General features: G+C 38.1%; 1 protein-coding gene across 2 annotated transcripts in view; it reads left to right on the top strand.

The window, feature by feature from the left end:
- The window catches only part of SOCS6 (suppressor of cytokine signaling 6), a 28,011-nt gene extending 8,557 nt beyond the window's left edge, over positions 1-19,454 (top strand). Inside the window, exons 2-3 of one of the 2 annotated variants that reach the window (XM_054985659.1) lie at positions 8,333-8,420; positions 12,185-19,454. In XM_054985659.1, coding sequence (XP_054841634.1) covers positions 12,304-13,911 — 1,608 coding nt within the window. In that variant the 5' untranslated portion in view covers positions 8,333-8,420; positions 12,185-12,303 and the 3' untranslated portion in view covers positions 13,912-19,454. The remainder of the gene's footprint in view (positions 1-8,332; positions 8,421-12,184) is intronic. The other variant, XM_054985658.1, reaches the window with a different exon arrangement.
- Positions 19,455-21,043: the final 1,589 nt, after the last annotated feature.

Below are 21,043 nucleotides of genomic sequence, written 5' to 3'. Positions count from 1 at the left end.
TTGGAAGTATTTACCCTGCGTGTGCGCAAAGCGTGTATGCATTCCTAGGCACTTCCCTGCTGTGCCAGGAATAACATCATTCCCAGTGCAACAAGGAACTGAAGGGTGTCACATGCATTGGGGACCGATTTTTATCAACTCAGCCCTCCCCGGGGACCTTCACTTCCTTGTTCTGTCAGGAATGACATCATCATGGTGCAACAAGGAAGTGGTCCTCAGTGCACAGGAGCACACCACGGGGCTCCTGGGTCCATTCCCCACATCTTTCCCCCCACCAACCAGGTGAGTGGTAGTAGGGGGCCGAGGCTAGGAGCAAGGGATCCCCACTAGGGAAATGGGATCTGTAGGGCAGGGTCTTTTCCAGGCCTGTTTTCACTTTTGAGAGAGGACTCTTTGGGGCCAGGCCTGGCAGCAACCACCTGGCAACTTTCTATAACACATCTTCCACTCACCCAAACTCAGTGTTCTCTGCAGTTCAACAGCAGTCACCCTATGAAAGCCAGTCTAGTGTAGTGATTAGAGTTTCAGACCAGGATCTGGGAGAACTAGCTTTGAATTCCCAGTCTGGAATGTTACTGGGTGATTTTAGCCAGTCACACATTATTCAGCCTAACCTACCTCACAGGGTTGTCAGGAAGATAAGTATGAATGCTGTATGCTGTAAGGTGCTTTGGGAGGAAGGTGGGGTATAATTGAAGTAAATAAATAATAAATATAGCTGAAAATGGGAAATGATATAATGTAGGTTCGTTAGTTGAGAGGAGAAAGCAAGAAGCAGAAAAAGGTGACGATATGGGTGTTGCCAGCAGGAGAGCAAGAGGAAAGTGTGGGGAAGGAGATATGGGAGAAAATGAAGTGCCCTATAAGTCCTTGTGGGTACTCCGCCATGCAACTGGGTTTGCCCGATTACTAGCACCACACAACTTGGCCTAGCCTGGCCTGACTGGAACCACACAGAATTTTCCCAGGGAAAGGCTGTCAGGGGAGGGGAGGAGGGGAAACTGAAGACGGGGTCGCATAAAGGGAGGCTGGATGGTGCATGTTAAAGAAAGAAGCAAGTAGGAAAAGGGGAGAGGTAATAGGGGCTCTTAGGAAAGGAAAGAGAAAATAGTGGGAGAGGGAAATGAGATGCCCCCCGCAAGCCCTTGCAAGCTCCACAACTGGGCCATAGTTTTTTCGGGTAGAAACTGCCAAGGAGAAGAGAAGGAGGAAAAGCTGAAAACGGGGCAGCAGATGTAGGTTGCTTGGAGAGTGGGAAGGAGAGAAGAAAGCAGAAAAAGAGAAGTTATGGGGGTGTTCAGGGAAGGGAATCAGGAAATAATGTGGGGGGAGGTGGTATGATATATATATATATATATATATATATATATATATATATATATATATATATATTACAGTTAATTAACAGATTAACCTCCTGACTTCTAAACAGCACATTAAGAGATAGGTTTGCCAATACATCAACAACTTCTTAATTTTTTTTTTTAAGTGAAGCTGCTGGGTTGTACTTTCATATTTTCAGTATCAAGGTTTATTTTTAGTATTCAGTCATTATGTTTTAGTTAAATAATTAAAATGTTTAAACATTAGTCTGCTTCTTGATAAATTAACAATGCAGGATTTATGAGCTGCTCTTCTCAGTGTCTTATCTACCAGGGAAGTCAAGATGCAGTATGTTGCATTTAAAGCTTGCACCTAATGCAGTGTATACTGAGTTCAGTGGGGCTTATTCCTCGGTGCGTTCAGATAGTACTAATACATAGTACTGACTATGTATTATACTCAGGTTTAATTTTTGCTCTTTAATGGCATGTTCTAGAATGAGTAATACACACATACTATATAAGTAAAATTTCATTTTTGATTGCAAAAATTAATCAAATAACCATAATTGTACGACTTTTGGTGTCACTTCAGGAGAATGTGTGTCTGGAAGTACAGAAGAAACATTAAAAGAAATATTTAGTTTGTTATTCACCAGGCAATCCAATTGAAGTACATACATTACATTTATGGTAACATCAAGCAATAAAGACACCTTAAAGGAATATGCAATTGATGTCATGTAAATGACTTCAGGTGACAGCTTACACGTACCTCTTTTTAAAAAGCATAGCTTCAAACTCAAAAAAAGATTTTGAAATGAAATATTCATTAACCATGTTTAAATATGGCAGCTGTGTCATTCACAAAGTATATGCCTCTGATCTTGTAGCAAGTAAAGTCGATGATGTTGTGCATGTTTTGGTTCTTGTAGGCATCAGAAGAAACATCAGAAGAAACATTCAGATTAAAGCACTTTATGGGTAGAAAAGTTGGATGATGACAGATATGTGCCATTTTAAGGTTGTAGTGTCCTGGTCAGCAACTACTTAACACTGACAGTAGTTTTCAGCTGAGCAAGTGTGGGAGGACCAATAGCATCAGCTCCACCACTGACTGATTCCTGTACAAGCAAAGAACTCTACCCTATTTTTCATATGAGGGTTTAGTAGAGCTTCTGTTACTGTACTTTACTATGGAACAAGCAGCTAAGATGTAATAATTGCTTTCCATTCGGGGGAAGAAAGGGAGGACTAACAAATATTTTGGTAGCAAGCTAGTTCATTTATTTATATCTGTATCTTAATTTTTAACAATAATAACAACATTCGATTTATATACCGCCCTTCAAGATGACTTAACACCCACTCAGAGTCATTTACAAAGTATGTTGTTATTATCCCCACAGCAAAACACCCTGTGAGGTGGGTGGGGCTGAGAGAGCTAGAAGCTGTGACCCAAGGTCACGCAGCTGGCTTCAATTGGAGGAGTGAGGAATCAAACCCTGTTCTCCAGATTAGAGTCCCGCGCTTTTAACCACTACACCAAACTCGCTCATTTTCATTTGTTTTAATAATTTATCACTCACTCTGAATTAGAAACTCCCTTTTGTTGTTATAAGCAATATTTAAGAACTGTCAATTAATAGGACACCTTGAACAGATATTTACAACTGTGTATATGATTCCACTGGAATATTACTTTACTGAAAAAATGGGAATAATCTTCCTTTAGTGAGCTAACAGCCACTGTGCATTATTGAGGTTGCTTAACACAATTTGTGAAAGTATTAATGGAGTAGCAATAATTTCATATTGTAGAGCTCTCAGATCCATAATGCCTATAGAGCGCTTTGAAATCTGCAGCTATGATCTGTCACCACGTACACAATATCACTTCTTTAGAGAGTAATTAAGTCAGAATCAAGTTCACATTGTGGTATAAAAGACAGTCCGTCCTAGGTAGACTCTAAATTAGTAACTGTCACTTTTAACCTGGTAATACTCAGTGACGCAGGAACCACATGGGACTCTTTGACTTGCCTCCTGTGGCTGTTCTGGTGGAGACTGAGGTTGGCAGGTGGTTTCGACCTTGAAACGGTTGCTGCTGAGAAACGGAAAAGGTGCCAGTTTCCCTAAGGTGTAGACCTCGTGCAGGGTTGGAAGTAAATCTGGCTCTTTTGGTTGATGGTAATTGTGAATGTGGCTCCCTGCAACCCACAGCATGAGTACCATTGCCTTTAAGCACACCTAGGTTGTTGCACAGATATTATTTTCAAGAGGGTGCTCTTGTGACTGCTGACCATAAGGGAGGGATACTGTTAGAAATTGAATGCTTAGTCAGTTTAGTATTATTGAGAAATGATAGAAAGCTATAGAAGCCAGTGAAGTATCAGGATGATGAATTTAGTATCTTTCCTGTGACTTCACACTGTCAGGAGGTGGTTATGTATTGTAGCAGCTGAACAGTCTCTTGGAGTAGCTGTACATACAGAAATCTAGCCTGAGGTATATAAGTATTAAATATTCTGCACATGGGATGTATAATCCGATGTCTGAAGAGACAAAACCTTAATGTTGTACATTGATTTGAATGGGAGCTGGTCTTGCAGCATCCTAATAAAAGTAATTGAGAATATGCAGTAACAGTCAACTTTTAGCTTGCAATATTTTACAATTTTGGCTGAAACATCAATTCTACAGCTAACTGTCCCAGCTATATTGTCAGTCTAAGAGATCTTTGCAAACATTTATGGTAGCAGAATTTCGCTAGCACATTACTAAATCATAATGGAATTTCTTTCTTCAATATCTGTAACTGAAGATTAAAGAAAGCAATGATACAAAAATATGTCATTGAAAACTATTCTCTTTTGAAGAGTGATTAACTGTTCATGCTGTTGTGCTAACACTGTATGCTCATCTGTTTCTTGCATTGAGGGTTGTTTTTTTGTTTTTAGGAAAGGGAAAAGTTGCAGGGTTTTGTTTGCACAGCTTTCAAACACTGACTGCAGTTCTATTGCTGTTGTGGAACTCTGTGAGCCAAATAAAAGATATTTCTTTATTCTGGCACGAGTTGCTTTGCTGAGCTTTAGCTCTTCCTCAATGCAAAATTTGTCATTCAAGTTGCTTTGAGTGAACAGGTAGGACTAAAAGTGCTCTAACAGACTATGAGTGCTATCCTAAGCACACTTTCTTGGAAGTAAGCCCAATTGAATAGATAAGTAAACCTGAGTACCTGCGTAAACCTGCTTATTAATACACTCTGTATGTTCTTCAGCTATAGTTTTTAACATGGTTCTTTGCAGGACTGAGTCTTTTGGTTCAATTTCTATAAACTAGTTTGCTTTTTCTCTATGTTTACATATGTTAGTATTTATAGGATCCAGGGTAGGATTTACAGTGCAATCCTGACCATGTTTATTAAGAAATATGTTCCACTGAGTTCGTTGGAACCTATTCCCTAATACATATGCTTAATATTCCTTAAGATAGCTAAATATTTCTGCTATTATGTGACAGATTTCCTATAAAGGGAACATGTACCATTTATTGTACCTTGTAGTGCCATAAAAATAGGCCCATTTGATTCCAAGGTGTTTTTCAATCACAATCACAGAATTATACATCCTGTTTATTGCATCTCACTTCTCATGCACCAGCAGTGCGAGGAGAAACACATTGCTGGTGCTTATTATCAATAAGGTGCCAGAGCAGTTTTTAGACTAATCCCAGAGGAATGCTGACAGGAGCCCAGGAGCTTGCAGTTCAGGATGATCCTGGAAGCATTCAGGATCCAGCACAATACCACTTGGGGGTGAGATTAGGATGACAATAGAGAGCCATGTGTGGAGACAAAAGGGCCAGGGGAGATGGTGATTGATGGAAAATGTGTTATAGGTGTTTATTCTGGTGCCCCTGCCTTCTGAGATTAGGGTGTGACACCCCAGGAGAAGGCCTTCCTCAGTTGTGCCACCAAAACTCTGGAACTCTCTCCTCCCCGGGAAACTAATTCCCCCCCCCCCTTTACTGTTTTCTGCCAATATTTTGCATTGGTGTTTTGCATTTGCGTTCCCTCAGTGAGCCTTCCTTCCCGCCTTATTTTAATTGTTTTTATATTTTTGTTTGATTACTTTAGCTTTGATTTTAATTGTTCTAATTATGTGTGGGGTTTTGTTGGGTTTAATTGTTTTTAAGATGTAATTTTGCGTGTGTGTTTTTTTCATTTGTTAGCTGCCTCTGTGACCCTGATGAGGGTAGAAAGGTGGAGTATACATTTTGTAAATAAATAATAAATTAAGGAAGCCATAAAAGGCAAAAAAAGCTTCTTTTAAAAAGTGGAAGGTCTACCCCAGTGAAGTGAATAGAAAAGCACATGGAGTCTGGCAAAAGAAGTATTAGTTACTATTATGCCAACAAAAAGAGAATTTGATGAGCAGATTGCTAAAAGCATCAAAACAAATAATAAGCATTTTGTTAAATATATCCAGAGTGGGAAACCTACCAGAGAAGCATCTGTGTTCACTGTGGAACGTGTACATTTACCCTGGTCAGAGCAACTATTTTCAGGAACAGGGTCTGGTGAATTGAGTCAAATTGAGGAGATGAGACATGAAGTTCTAGGTGTATTGGGCAACTTAAAAATCAGTAAGTACTAATGGTGTACTCTCAAGAATTTTTAGGGAAGTTAAATGTGTAATTGTTGATCTACTAACCAGTATATGTAACTTGTTGCTAAAATCAGCCACTGTACCAGAGAATAGACAGTAACCAGGTTTTACACAAACATGTTCATAATGGTGACCCAGTAGACATTATATACTTGGACTTTCAAAGGGCTTTTGACACGGGACCTCACCAAAGACTCCTGAGCAAGCTTAGAAGTCATGGGATAAGAGGAGGATTCTTTTATGGATTAAAAATTGGCTAAATGGTAGGAATAAATGGCCAGTTGTCTCAATGAGGGAAGCAAGCAGCAGGGTCTCACAGAGATCAGTACAGAGGCAAGTAATATTTAATTTGTTCATAAATGATCTGGTACTGGGGGTGAGTAATGTAGTGGCTAAGTTTGCAGATGACACACAATTATTCAGGATGGTGAAAACCAAGGTCAACTATGAAGAGTTCCAGGCAGATCTCTGCAAATTGGGTGATGAGGCAAAGGTAGACATGACAGATTTGAGGTAGCTTTTAAAAGTGCTTGCTGTAGTTTGAAAGACTTTTGCACCTTCAAAAACTGTCTGATAAGTTGAAAATCAGCGGGCGAGTTGAATTTTCCCCATCCTTGCATCTGTAAGCCATGAAACTCCTGAATTTTTGAAAGATTGCTAAAGTTTTTCTGCCAGAGTGATGATAATACTTGAGTTTCTTATGCTGTATTTATTATAAAGTATATGAAAAGACAACATTTTGTAAATGCCTATTGTTGTTTGAGATAAATGTTTGAGAATTAAAAAATATTACAGATATAAATAGGAAAATATTTTTCACAAATACATTGAAAACTAGGTAACAGTTGCAAAATAAATGTATTATTATAGATGCACAGTAGTCTGCAATCTAATCTGATTTTGGCACAGTAGTAATTTGAAACTGCCTTTTAAAACTCTGTGTGCAATATGTAATTAAAAACACAAATAATAAGCTTTGTCACTAGGTGATACATGCAGTTGCACCCCCACACATATACTTTTCTTTCTGATACATGACTGCCAGCACCCCATCTTTTAAAAACCTGATCTGCAATCATAAAGCTGCAATCATAAAGCTTCCCTATTAGGAAGAAAAGCTGGGTATAAATGAAGTAAAATAAATAAATAAAACATACTTTGTGTATTTGTTTCATGTTTCTGATCCCACAGAATATTGCTGTTCATTTTCAAGCTTCTGAAAACAGACTTGAAAATAGAATTTAAAAAATAAAAACAGCTTGGGATTTTGTAGGTACACTCAGAATGGCAAAAAGTTTGCAACAGTGCATTAGGGAAAATATAGTAAAAATACGCCATTAATTATACCTTTTTTTTTATCCCAAGGGGTGCTAACTGTATCTTCTTACTATAGTGCTCAGCTATCCCTTTTAAAGAACCAGTCTGCTTATATAAGGGACTTTCTACTTTATTATGCTGCTCAAACCTGACTTGCCACTATTTGTTAGGATTTGCTCTGTTTGGCTTTTCCCCCTGAAAGCCTGCCAATGTGCCAAAAGCCATTTAGTTGAAAAGAGGATGACACGACTGTTCTCTAACAAGTTTCTTACATTTATGATCAACTTTACTTTCCCCTTTTACATAAGTTTCTAGATTAAGAATTGATTTCAGTGGTCAGACATGAGGAAAAACACACTTTGGGAGCTGGGATAAATGGGAGGATATGACTTGGGGGAAATGTTGTTTAGAGAGGCATGTGTGGAGAAGGGGATAATATCCCAATCCCCCAGTTTCTTTTGCACTTAACGTGGTCTTCCCTTGAAGCTGTTTTTTTTTGTTTGAAAAATAACCAGCGTCTCTTGTTTGCGCTCATGTGTGTCTTTGTATGTGTGTGTGTGTGTGTGTGTGTGAGAGAGAGAGAGATTTACAAAGATATTAAAAGTTCAGTTAAACTAGTTTTCCAGAATGAAAGATGGATTGTTACTGATACTGAATATACAGGAAAGATACAATGTAGAAATGCTCATACTACATGTAACTCAATATAAAAAGAGAGTCTGGTTATTGGACACATATCTGAAATTTGCATCTCTGTGAGAACTTTTCACAATAACTGCTAAACCATAATCTTCATAGGTGCTTGACCTGACCTGAATAAGCCACGAATGCACTATTTTACCTCATTTCTAATGTATAATTTTGATAAAATAACTAAGTATCATGCTTATACAGTATCATGCTATCTTAATTATCATGCTTTTAAAATAGGCTAACGGTATATAGGTAAATTATAAATTGTGTTTTCTTTATTGCCATTTTTGTGAAGATTTGATAGTATTTATGTGTGCTTTGTTCATTAAGGTGGACATCACATATTCTACTTTTAAATGTTGTGGGGACAGATCCACCTTTAAAGACACATCAGTTGTTTAGCAGGACTGGCTAAAAAGTAAGTACAAGGATGTGAATGTGGTACGGTTAATATTGGATTGGGTTCTTTGTTTTCAGGCTGTCTTTATGTTTCCTGCTGATTTCTGGCCTTTCGTGTTGCTTGATTGAACTTTAGGACCAAGGATTGATAGTCTGTAGATTTCATTTTGGTGAAGATTCTGTAGTGCCTTGGAGATTGAAGCTTGATTTGGAAAGACAGAAATTGTCAAAAATAAAAAAGTAATGCCAGATTTAAAAATCACAGTGAATAAAAAAATCAGATTTAAAAAAGTCCTTAAAATTTAGATATCTTAATTTTTAAACTTTAATAAGCTTTTATTTCTAAAAGTAACCTGAACAGAATATCTGAATATAATGCCAATAAGTCAGTGCCTATGCCTGCAAAAAACTGCATCCATAGGCTTTATTAAAAAAAAATTGAATCCAAAAATTGAATCAAATACTGTGGTCACAGTGTTTCTCAAATCCTCTCTTCTCCTTACACTTCATGTCAAAAGGTTTCTGATCCAGAGGAGTTAGCCGTGTTAGTCTGTAGTAGCAAAATGGCAAAGAGTCCAGTAGCACCTTTAAGACTAACCAACTTTACTGTAGCATAAGCTTTCGAGAACCACAGTTCTTGCATCTGACTAAGAGAACTGTGGTTCTTGAAAGCTTATGCTACAGTAAAGTTGGTTAGTCTTAAAGGTGCTACTGGACTCTGTGCCAAAGGTCTCTGAGTTTCCAAGGCAGTTTGTGATGTTGGGGTGAGTGGAGATCTGCTATATCCTGACCTGGATGGCCCAGGCTAGCACGATCTCGTCAGAGCTCAGAACCGAAAGGTTAATATTATTTTTCTTTTTAAGGTAAGAATTAGGGCAAGTTGTGTATATAGTCATACATAAATACAATACGTTATATTGCAGTATATCATTTAATGTGGTAGTGGAAAGTGCTGTTAAATCATAGCTGACTTCTGGTGACCCCTGCTGGGGTTTTCAAGGCAAGAAGCTAATGGAAGTGATTTGCCATTGCCTGCCTCTGCAGCCTTAGTCTCCGTTGGAGGTCTCCCATCCAATTTATTAACCAAGGTCGATCCTGCACAGCTTCCAAGATCTGATAAAATTGCACTTGCCTGGGCTATCCAGATTACAGTATATCATGTAATATACATAATAATACTGGCTTCCACTCTTGACTTAGAACTGGCAAGTCATCAGAGATGTTAATATTCAATCCCTGGATATAAAAGATGTGATCTTGTGTCTCACAAAGATAAAGTTATATGTCCCTCACGAATGAATTCACACTGCCATCCTAAGCAAAGCAGCACCCCTTTAGGTCCGTTAAAGTTAATGGGCCTAGAAAGGTGAAAAGGTGTAACACTGCTTAAGATGGCCGTAACATTTGTCTAATTTTTGCTTTTTACCTCATGTAAAATGCTGATCTGCCCATTAATGACCAAACCTTCCTTCTGGAAAGGTCTGTGTACTATTACTTTTTCTTCCATCTCTAAACATGTAGAATATTGAAGTTCAAAGGAATAATGAAAACATTTATATTGCATGTTTTAAGTGTTAAAAGTGGTTCCTTGCAACAGCCCTTTAAGATATCTCATTGTTATGACATCCATGTTGTATATGAGGGCTGATGTTGAGAGAACGGTGGCCTAGCTAAGGCCACATAAAACATAATCCTGTTTCTGGCTAGGTATGAGCCATTATGTTGTACAGACAGCATCTACTTACACCTATAAAGTTAAATACTTCTTGCCTAATCATGTCCAGAGTGGATTACAGCAGTGTGTGTAGGATGTCTGGAATGGAAGGAGTCTCCCAGTTGTGATAACGTTGGCCAAAAGTAAACAATATCTTCTGCCTTGTGTCCTTGTGGCCTTTTTGACCTGTATTTTGAAATATTAATAGTGGACTCTTAAGCAGAGTTGCACTCTTCTAAGGCTGTTGACTTCAATAGACTTATAAGAATGCAACATTGTTTAGAATACTCTTGTGGGAGAATGCCCAGTGAGTACATTTCAGTAGGATTCTGAGTTGACTAGGCCTAGCATGGCTCCCTCCCCTGAGCCCTGTCCGGGTGAGGGGAAGTGCAGGGCGGCTGGGCATGGCATGGGGGAGCGCAGGGCAGCTAGGCTTGGCATGGCCCCCTCCCCTGCACCCTGTCTGGGCAAGGGGGAGGGCAGGGAGGCTGGGCCTAGCATAGCCCCCTCCCTCACAGCCCACCTGGGTAGGAGTAGTGCAGGGCAGCCAATCAGCTAGGGAGGGAGGTGGCAGGCTCACCCATTCCTGTTTCTCTGTCCAATCAGCTGGGGAGGAAGGCTGACCACTTCTCCGGCCAATGAGCTGGGGAGGCAGGCAGTGGCTTGCCCGCTGCAGCTTCTCCAGCCAATCAGTTGGGGAGGGTGAAGGAGGTGCCGTCCTATCACCCGCACTGCATCTGCACCAGTGCGTTGTTGGGAACACGGCTGTGCTTTTATATAGTAGGATGTTAAGAGTTACTGTTCATGCTGACAGAGAATTACAATCTTGAAGTTGAAAGCTTGTGAAGGTTCATTGTAAGTGATACATTTATCAGCTGCTTGAATGCTTGAAAAGAATGCTTGAATGCTTAAAAATATTCACCACGTTTGTGAAGTAAGTTTTGGAAGCAAATGATTGAGCTATACATTTACATATACGTATACATTCCCCGACTACTGACCGCTTAGAACTGCAACATCTGCTGAAATATGCAGCTGCGATCTACCTTGTGCATACAATATCTGGCTGTGTGAAAATGACAAGATGCTTTTTATGCAGGTTTCATTTTGCATTTCTCTAGATTCTGAGAGCTGTGGGTAAAGATATGCTGAGCTTATGTAACTCTACTTTATGAGTTCTCAACATTAGCAGCACAGGCAATGTTAGATATCTGTTGCTGGGTAGAAATTCAGAGTATACGGATAAGAGTATGGCGCTGTATGCAGTCTGTTGGTTATCGCAACATTAATCCTTTACCATATACCAGTTAAATACCTGTCAGTATGATGGTTTTAATTTTCTTTCTTTCCTGAAAGTCAGTGGCTTTTATTGACTTGTGTATCCAAAGGTGATTGCAATTGGTGAAAGGCACAAATGTCAAAAAGTGAACTGCAGGCTCACAGTCTCCTTCCTGCCTTCCTGACTTGCACAGCTTACCCTTTTATTTTGTTTAGAGCTAACCATAATTTGCTGTGTCATCTGAATAAATGAACCATGGTTTGTGCTTAGTCTCCAAACCAAAATCAGAATTTAGAGCTGGATCATGCTGAATATTTCCACGAATGGAAAAGGGTCCAGTTTTTGCCAGTTTCTACTCCCATTGCAGATATCAGACTACCCTCATGCTGTTCATGGGCATTTTCAGCCTCCTAAGGAACAGGATTTCAGTGGTAAGTTTGGACTGCAAGCAGGAGTGAAGAGGCAAGAAAGCCCTTCAGTCAGCAGTAATTTTTGGTGGGATCCAAGCCATCACAGCTATGGTTAGTATTAAGCAGGGAATATAAGTAGAAACCAGAGTGAAGGGCAGAAAGGAAGCAGGAGGGAACATATGAGCCCCAGTAATTAGTCAGTAAAATGAATATTGTAATGTAAAGAATTTGCAGAGGAAAAATTTCATATGATTAAACAATAAAAATACTGATTTTTGACATGTTGACCGACCCTTTAAGTTTAGGTTTTGTTATGCATCTCTTATATAACTTTTTTTAATAGCATGTGTCTCATATGATATTTGTTTGCTTATTTTCAGGAAATGGGTCTTGAAGTTAAGTGAGACTGGATACAGCACATCAATGAAGCAGTTCCTGTGCTTTATGTTTTAGGGGCAGAACTCTAAAAGAGTCAAGTAACCAGACTTGCTCTACTTTCATGATGAAGAAAATTAGTCTGAAGACCATTCGCAAGTCTTTTAATTTAAATAAAAGCAAGGATGACAGTGACTTCGTTGTGGTTGCACAGCCATCATTAAGTGATTTTGGAAAAGATGACTCCTTGTTTGGTAGCTGCTATGGTAAAGATTTGGCTAGCTGTGATGTCAACAGCGAAGATGAAAGAGGTGGCAAAAACCGCTCGAAGAGTGAAAGTTTAATGGGTACTTTAAAACGAAGACTTTCGGCAAAACAAAAGCAGAAGGGAAAAGGCAGCACGCCCTCTGTTAGCTCTGCTGATGATGACACATTTTCTTCCTCATCTGCTCCAATAAACTTCAAAGACGTGAGAGCTCAAAGACCTCTTCGATCCACATCACTCCGTAATCACCATTATAGTCCAACTCCATGGCCCCTCCGTCCAACAAACTCAGAAGAGACATGCATAAAAATGGAAGTGAAAGTAAAGGCCTTGGTTCATTCGTCAAATCCAAGCCCTGCACTGAATGGCGTTCGCAAAGATTTTCATGACTTGCAGTCAGACAGTGTATTCCAGGAACAAAACAATGCATTAAAAAGTACAGAATCTCAGAATGGAGACTTGCATCTTCATATTGATGAACATGTGCCTGTAGTTATTGGACTTATGCCTCAGGACTACATTCAGTACACTGTGCCTTTAGATGAGGGAATGTATCCTTTGGAAGGATCACGAAGTTACTGTTTGGATAGTTCTTCACCCATGGAGGTTTCAACAGTCTCTTCTCAAATGGGTGAGAGTGCATTTCATGAAGAAGAGGGGACAGTGGGTCAAGATGTAGTAGTTTCTCCAGATATCTTTGTGGACCAGGCAGTGAGTGGTTTGTTGATTGGTACCACAGGGGTCATGCTGCAAAGTCCAAGAGTAAATCACAATGATGTTCCTCCACTCTCTCCATTGCTACCTCCAATACAAAATAATCAAATCCAAAGGAACTATAATGGCCTAAATGGCACAGATGTCCATGTGGCTGAAAGTATGCGCTGTCATTTGAATTTTGACCCTAACACTGCACCTGGAGTTGGAAGAGTTTATGATTCTGTACAAAGCAGCGGCCCTATGGTTGTGACTAGCCTCACAGAAGAATTGAAAAAACTTGCAAAACAAGGATGGTACTGGGGCCCTATTACACGATGGGAAGCAGAAGGCAAACTGGCCAATGTTCCTGATGGTTCATTTCTTGTACGAGACAGCTCTGATGACCGCTATCTTTTAAGTCTGAGTTTTCGCTCCCATGGTAAAACTCTTCATACTAGAATTGAGCATTCAAATGGTAGATTTAGCTTTTATGAGCAACCAGATGTGGAGGGACATACTTCTATAGTTGATCTAATTGAACACTCAATCAGGGACTCTGAAAATGGAGCATTTTGCTATTCAAGATCTCGACTACCTGGATCTACAACATACCCAGTCAGACTGACCAATCCAGTGTCTCGGTTTATGCAGGTGCGCTCTTTGCAGTATCTGTGTCGCTTTGTTATACGTCAGTATACCAGAATAGATCTGATTCAAAAACTGCCGTTGCCAAACAAAATGAAGGATTATTTACAAGAAAAGCACTACTGAAGGCTTATGGGAACCTTGCATCTTGCACTTTGGGAACAAAATGTTAAAGGAGAGATACTGAAATACCGTTTACAAACTAATTAGTATCAAGTCTTTTGCTGCCATAATTTCATTTTTGTGCATAAAGAAGGGTGATGCATTTTTATTTGTTTAATCGGTGATCTGTTTTTTTATGATGATCTCGAGGGATTTTAAAGGAGTGAAATAATCTTTCATTCAATTTGCAAAATAATCACAATGTGAATTATGAAAATTTTCTTAAAATTCCCCATCTCCTTTGCTGCTAATCCACTGTGATTTTTATGCATTCAAAGCACATCTCGTGTTTTCAACCATAAGTAAAAGCTGAAACTTGATAAAATATGTTTTCTTAACTTCAAATGGCCTGTTTTTTCATTTTTAATTAAAAAGGTATGGCTAAAACATGCTGTTATTAGATGAATGCTAAAAATGATTTCCCTGTACCCTAATCAAAACCCATAAATTTAACTGTGGGCTGAAGGGAATGTGTGATGCAAAACAGTTATGCAACATAATCTTTTGAAAGCCTCCTTTCTCCTAAACAGTTTCAAAGATTGTAGATATTATTTTGCTTTTTGTTCATTTTTAACTATTTAATTTTTCTACTTTTAAAAATGGCCTTTCAAAACAGTGTTGGAAAGTAGATACTGAAATTTGCATGTTAGTATTTTATATTTTAGATGAAGGCTAAATGTAAAGCAAGATCATTAATAAAAATGATTCCCTGCAGAGACTATGATTGGACTAAGTTTGATAACGCATACAAAGCAAAATGAAACCTTATCAGCATTGAAGGTTTCACTTAAGTAATATAATTTTTCAAAATTATCATATGATCTAGCTAAAGATAAGCATTCAAAGTCCATTGATATTATTGGATGTGTTTAAATCTCTCCTATTGAAATAAGTGGAACTTGGATCATGCCCTTAGTTTTAAATATATTTCCCCTTGCATCTTTTAGCATTCATTTTAATCTGTGGAGGTGGAAAAATATCCCTAAGGACGCTTTTTAAAAACTTGCATGTTTTAAAATTAGGGATGAATTGATTGTATTGTAGCATAATCGCCATAGGAAATGTTTCAGCATGTTACCAGTTTTCATTCCTATTTACTCATATTTGAAGAAAAGGAAAATTAGTTCCATTAAATATATATATATATACCTGGCACATGAAAATTCACTAGAAGCTTCTCCTGTACAGACCATTAGGATTTCCACAGAAACATAGATGTGCTCTAGTGTATCTTTCATTTCAATGAGTTTTATACAGGAAATGTTTCCAGTGGATTTTTCCCATTAGAAATTAGAAGGGCTATAGTCAGGGCTGTTTCACACATTGGCCTCTATTCAGAATATGTTAGTTGTGCTTGGGTCCCTTTGAAATCAAGAGGAAAAATTAGTGATGACTAATTTATGCACCATTAATTACAAAGGGACTAGAATGCAATATAGTTTCTTTAAACTGAGGCCATTGTAGTTTGGGTTTGGGAAGCACTTGCTTTAGTCGTTTTCCATGCTAAAATTTGTCCGGGGGAGGGGGGCAGGGAAAGGTGAACTATTTCAGGATTGCTCTTGTGATTCAAAATCTTTCTAAGAAGCTAAACTCTGAAATTTCTGAAGGAAATGTACAATTTGGGAGTGTGATTTTGAGGTTCCAGAATTTATGTTGTACCATTTTCATCTTTCTTATCTTATTTTTGCTCTTTGAAAGATATGATGGTAAATATTTTCCACATTGTTCATTTCTGCATATAAACAATTTGAATAGTTTTTTTGTTCTGTTAAATTCAGTTCATTCAAGGTTGATGGAAGTTTGGAAAAAATCTTTGTTTTGGATAATTTTCTCTTTCGTGTTCTACCTAGCCGTTTTTGTTCTGAATGAGTTTGTAATATTAAGTACAGTGTTGCTGCAAGGTGCTGCAATGGCACTACATCCTGGGTTGCCTGAATCAATATGCTAAACTTCTATTTTTTTAAAATTTATTTTTAGATCATAGTATTTAAAAAGAATATCGGAGGCAAAGCATGTCTGTTGCTGTGAGAGATACAGGTGGAAGTGTCTCTCTTGCCCAGTTAAAATTAATTTTGAAACAAAAAAAATGGAGACGTATTCTTAAATTTCTGAGCAAAATATATGTGTGTGTGCGCGCGTGTCATTTGTTGGCTCTGCTATTCTGATATTTATGCAAATTATTAACTTTTTGATTTCCCTACCCCCCCAAAAACATGACAAAAATTTTATACATAAAAGGCACAATAATATATACTATGGTACAGTGTTTTGAGAATCTGTCTGAAAGGAAGAAAAAGAAAATCGTTTTTATACAATAGGAGACATACTTTGGGATAAAACCATTGTACTGTAATTTTCTTGAAAAAAATTCTCCAAGAGTAGAAAAGGACAGTATGGATGGGAAGGAAAGCCCTCTAGAAGTAAAAATGTATTCAGGCAAAAATGTAAAATAATAATTATCCCAGTGTTTAGCTATTCTAAATGATGATATAGGGCTCCTTATATATTACAGTTCCTTTTATATAAGTTTAAAAAATTAGATTTCCAGTATTCCACTTGTATTGGTATTCTGAAAGAGTTGACAGTGAATTGGCATACTGTATTTCTGCTTGTCTTCTTATGACCAGTTGTTACGCTAGTAACACCAGTATACACCAGTACACCAGCTGAATATAAGTTTTCTTCAGATGATTGTCCACTAGTCCTTGTACTGTTCACCCCAATGTTTTCCTTCCTCCCTCGCAGTTGTAGCAAAGGGCTATAGGAACATCTGCTACCTTCTACTGCACAACTTAGCAGAGTTGGCAGAAGAAATACGCCTGACAATAACATGCAGCCATGTGCTCCAGTAAAGTATGACATTTCCTTCTTCTTTCCTGTGAAACTTTCCCACTACCAGTGCCTCCTTTCCTTTCTCAGCTGGAACAGTAACACCCATGCTAAGCACTCAGCTTGATCTAACCAACAAACAGGCAATAGCAAATAACAGTAGCAGCATGAATATACCTGCTACTACTGTTTACATTTGGAGCCAGCTGAACATTTTAACTACAAATACACCAACCCTACTCAGAGCAGATATATTATCTTTTGCTGTTGGTAATCTTCTGGCCTTGCTCTGTTGGTTGATGAAACTGAGGCATTGCCACAGAAATGCTTCCTGTTGTGTTTGCTCTGGAAATTCCTGAGGAGTGGCTAGCTTAAAAGGAGGCAAGAAAACAAAGGAAATGTGGCCCAGTTCTGTATAGGGTGAAATTTCTCTTTGTTGTCTGGCTTTAAACCTTTGGCAGGCCATAGCCCAATTCATATGTTACAGTGAAATCATGTACATCCTGCATGTAAATGAATATATGTTTGTAAGAGCAAATTTCACATTCACTTTGTAACAAACCAGGGATCAGTACCTGGATAAATGGGTTCATACAATATTCGGCTGTACATGTGTTGAATGTAACATGATAATTAATCAACGCATGCATTTTAAAAAAATCAGGTGGACACTGTACATGGATTGTAAGTGCACTCTCTGTAACTTATGAACAGGGCTAGGGAACAGTTCTCTGTGTGTACCCAGACTTTGTTACTTGGAGCAATTGTTGCTTGCCCAGGGTAACAAGATGAATGGGAAATTGCAACCTTCTGTTGCATTCTGAAATGAGACTTCTGAATGAATATGATGAAAACACTTTTGAAATGCCTTCCTTGCTCTGTTGTTTGAATTTTATGAAAAGTTCATAGTGTGTTGCCATACTGATATAACATTCAGCCACATTTTTCGTATATAAGATGGCCGTGTAATGGGAAGGAAATTGCGCAATATTGCAGTGACATGAAGTGCTAGAAAGTGGAAATCTCTGCCTGAATTGCTTGTTGCCACATAACACTACTGCTAATAGACCACTTTATACAAGCTGTTAAACTGAGTCATGCTGTAATACAATTTAACATATAACAGATTCTCAGATGAATTGGTAATACAAGCAAATTGTGTAAGAAAAGAGAGATCCTCAAATTAAGGATGGACTAACCAGTTTAGCTGAATAGTATTTCTTGTAACTGTGGAGGAGGTTGTTTCCTTTTATTACCATTCTGTGAACAAGTCCCATTGATTACATGTTAAGGTGCATGTGTTAGTGGAACAGGCTTTTTAGTCAGTTGAAGGAGCACAAATGCTTGTGGTTGACTTTTATAAGAGTAACTATCACCTTTAAGCTAGCTTCATTTGTTTAATAAATGCATTTGAAAAACATTATTTTTTCAGTTGGATTCTGGAGAAAAGCAGGAAATATTTTAAATAAATTCAGAAAACTAAATTACAGGAAATGTTACTGTAGATCATCTGATGGAAATATAGTGGTGTAAAATTTAACAATAAAAAGAGAGAACAAAAAGGTTGGTTACTTTTAGGTCCCTGATTTATATTCAGTAAACAAATAGTAAGCCTGTAAACATTATACTTGGGTGTCCCTTTAAAATAGATCTCAGCAGGTAGAGTTTTGCTTTCTTCCAGCCCCCGAGATGTGATCTGATTAAATCTCTGAAAGGTTTGGGAAGCCTCCTTTCCCCTAGCCTATGATACCACATTGGATTACAACTGTGAAAGAGCTGGCAGTCTCACTGTGTTCCTATATTGCTCCTTTAGGTGGATAGGTTTAACCATGATCTAAATATTTTCAGTCCCACTTTAGTATTAAAAATGAGTCATTGCCTGATTTCTTTTCCCTTTGTTACAAAATGCAACAGCATTTTCATACACTATCACAGTTCTTTTCTTTGCTACTTTTACCAAGATACGAAATCTATTATGTGAATTAGAAACATTCAATTTGGTATTGAGACAGAAATTATTTACTTTTTTACATACTTAACTGGACTTTGCAGTTAGTGTATTTATCAATATACTATGGTACCCATTCTGATTTATATACAGTCTGTTGGCAACCAGCAACTTTCCATTTTCCATCCTCCACATGCACATAACAACTTCAAACATTTGCCAGCATTGGTATTAAATCCTTCCTTATTTTTTCTTGTTTCTTATTTTTCAGTGCCCCCCCCATGCATTCTTCTCATTTTTGCATCTTCTTCCAGCAAACATACACACAAACTCATGGGCACATTTGTTGAACAAACGCTCTCACATGTCCCCCATCAAGTGTATTTACATAAAGTTGCTTGATGCCACTTGAGAATCCTGATGATTTTTCTTACAATTTTGGACCATGAACACAATGTCTTACAGGATGCAGTATACTATAGAGTAATGGTTGTTGCATTTCCAAAGATTATAGTTTGGCAGCGGAGCTTGAAATGAGTTGTGGAGGTCATTTTATTACTCTGGGAAATACTGTAAACCAGGCTTTCAGTCCAGTTCCCTGCTATTGTAAAGAAAAATCCTTTATAGAACTCCTACTTAATGTCTCTTAAAATTAGGAGTGAACTATGACAGTCCTGTGACAGCATCTGTAGGTCGGCTTTTTTTCAGGGGGAACATGGGGGAATGGAGTTCCAGAACCTCTTGAAAATGGTCACATGGCTGGTGGCCCCGCCCCCTGATCTCCAGACAGAGGGGAGTTTAGATTGCCCCTCCGCGCTCAGTGGCACGGAGGGCAATCTCAACTCCCCTCTCTCTGGAGATCAGGGGGCGGGGCCACCAGCCATGTGACCATTTTCTCTTGAGGGCAACCCACTGAGTTCCGCCACCTCTTCCCAGAAAAAAAGACCTGCTGTAGCTCCATTTGTGGGAGCCAAGATAGTGGCTGCCCTTCACATAACTATCGTCTGGAGAGAAGGAATGGTCAAATTGCCACTCAATGACAGTCAGAACTGCTTTGAGTAGTTGTATGGGTAAATGTGGGAATTCACAGGGAATTTTAAGCATGTCTCTCAACCAGATTGGGTTAAGCTCCTCTACAATTCCTAAATCCAGGGGTATTGGAAAAATATTGGAGCTATTGGGAAAATAGCTGCAATCAGAACTTCATTCATCTCCAACATTTTTGTTAGTTGTTGGTATTTACTTGTTACAAAAGATAAAGTCTAGCAAATCCAGAGTTGATCTTTGGCTGCTTGTTTTTTAAAAGCAGCCCCAGGTATCTTTAATATTCATGTCAAGGTGCTTTTCTCCATTAGAACTCTTACTGCTGACCTTTGCAAAACATGCAGTTTTTCTTATAAATGCATTTCTTAATGTGTAAATATCGGAACTATAAATGAAACCAAAATACCAGCAATATATTGACTGTGAATTTCCAGCAAGGAAGGGTCTTCAGATATATAACTGAAATTTTAAGCTAAAATATGGTTACATCAGCTACTGCTACTGTTATGTCTTTAAATACTTTAAAAATGCAAACAACACATTCTTTAACGAACATGGGATAATCCTTTGAATGACAAAATACTGTAGAGTTTGCTGTATTTGGAAAATAGTCCAAACTCTATGCCAATATTGGGGGGGAAATTCTTATAGAATTTTGTATTGCTACATATTGGGTTAAAGATTTTTATAGTGGTGATGGAGTGCCATGAAATTAATACTTAAAATCCAGATTGCTGTAGTTTACACTTTTCTGTATGTTTCCAACTGTGTGCGCGCTATTTGTACTAAGCACACAACAAAATGAATTATCCAAAGTCCATTGGTTTTAAATGTGTTTTTGATTTGTTAAAAAAATAGTAATTTCTTGCACATTTTTTGAAAAAAATTGTATAAGGATTTATGTATCTACTAGATACAGTGTGTAAATAAAAAATTCATTCACAAAAGGATTTGTGGTGTGTATTTTAAAGAAACAGTGATGACCATCCAGGAAGATTCAAGAGAGAGGTTGATATTTGTGTTCACCAAAAATTATTTAAAGAACAACTGATTTGGTCATTGCAGTTATTTTCCTCGTTCAAGGCATTTTTGCTGCATTTTTTGCAAATGAGAAGAAAATGTCATTTGGTGAATTCTGAACCTGACACATATCATATTGAGTCTAGACAGAACTGGATATGATCAAAAATTTGGATAAAATAGCACAACTAAAGAACTATTGCAGGAGCATCTGAGCATTTGGCAGTAACAAGTTAAAAACCAAAAGCTGCTCTG

The sequence above is a fragment of the Eublepharis macularius genome, chromosome 7 (genome assembly GCF_028583425.1).
Source record: "Eublepharis macularius isolate TG4126 chromosome 7, MPM_Emac_v1.0, whole genome shotgun sequence".
Classification (NCBI taxonomy): Eukaryota; Metazoa; Chordata; class Lepidosauria; order Squamata; family Eublepharidae; genus Eublepharis; species Eublepharis macularius.
This window is presented reverse-complemented; position numbering and strand designations above follow the sequence as displayed.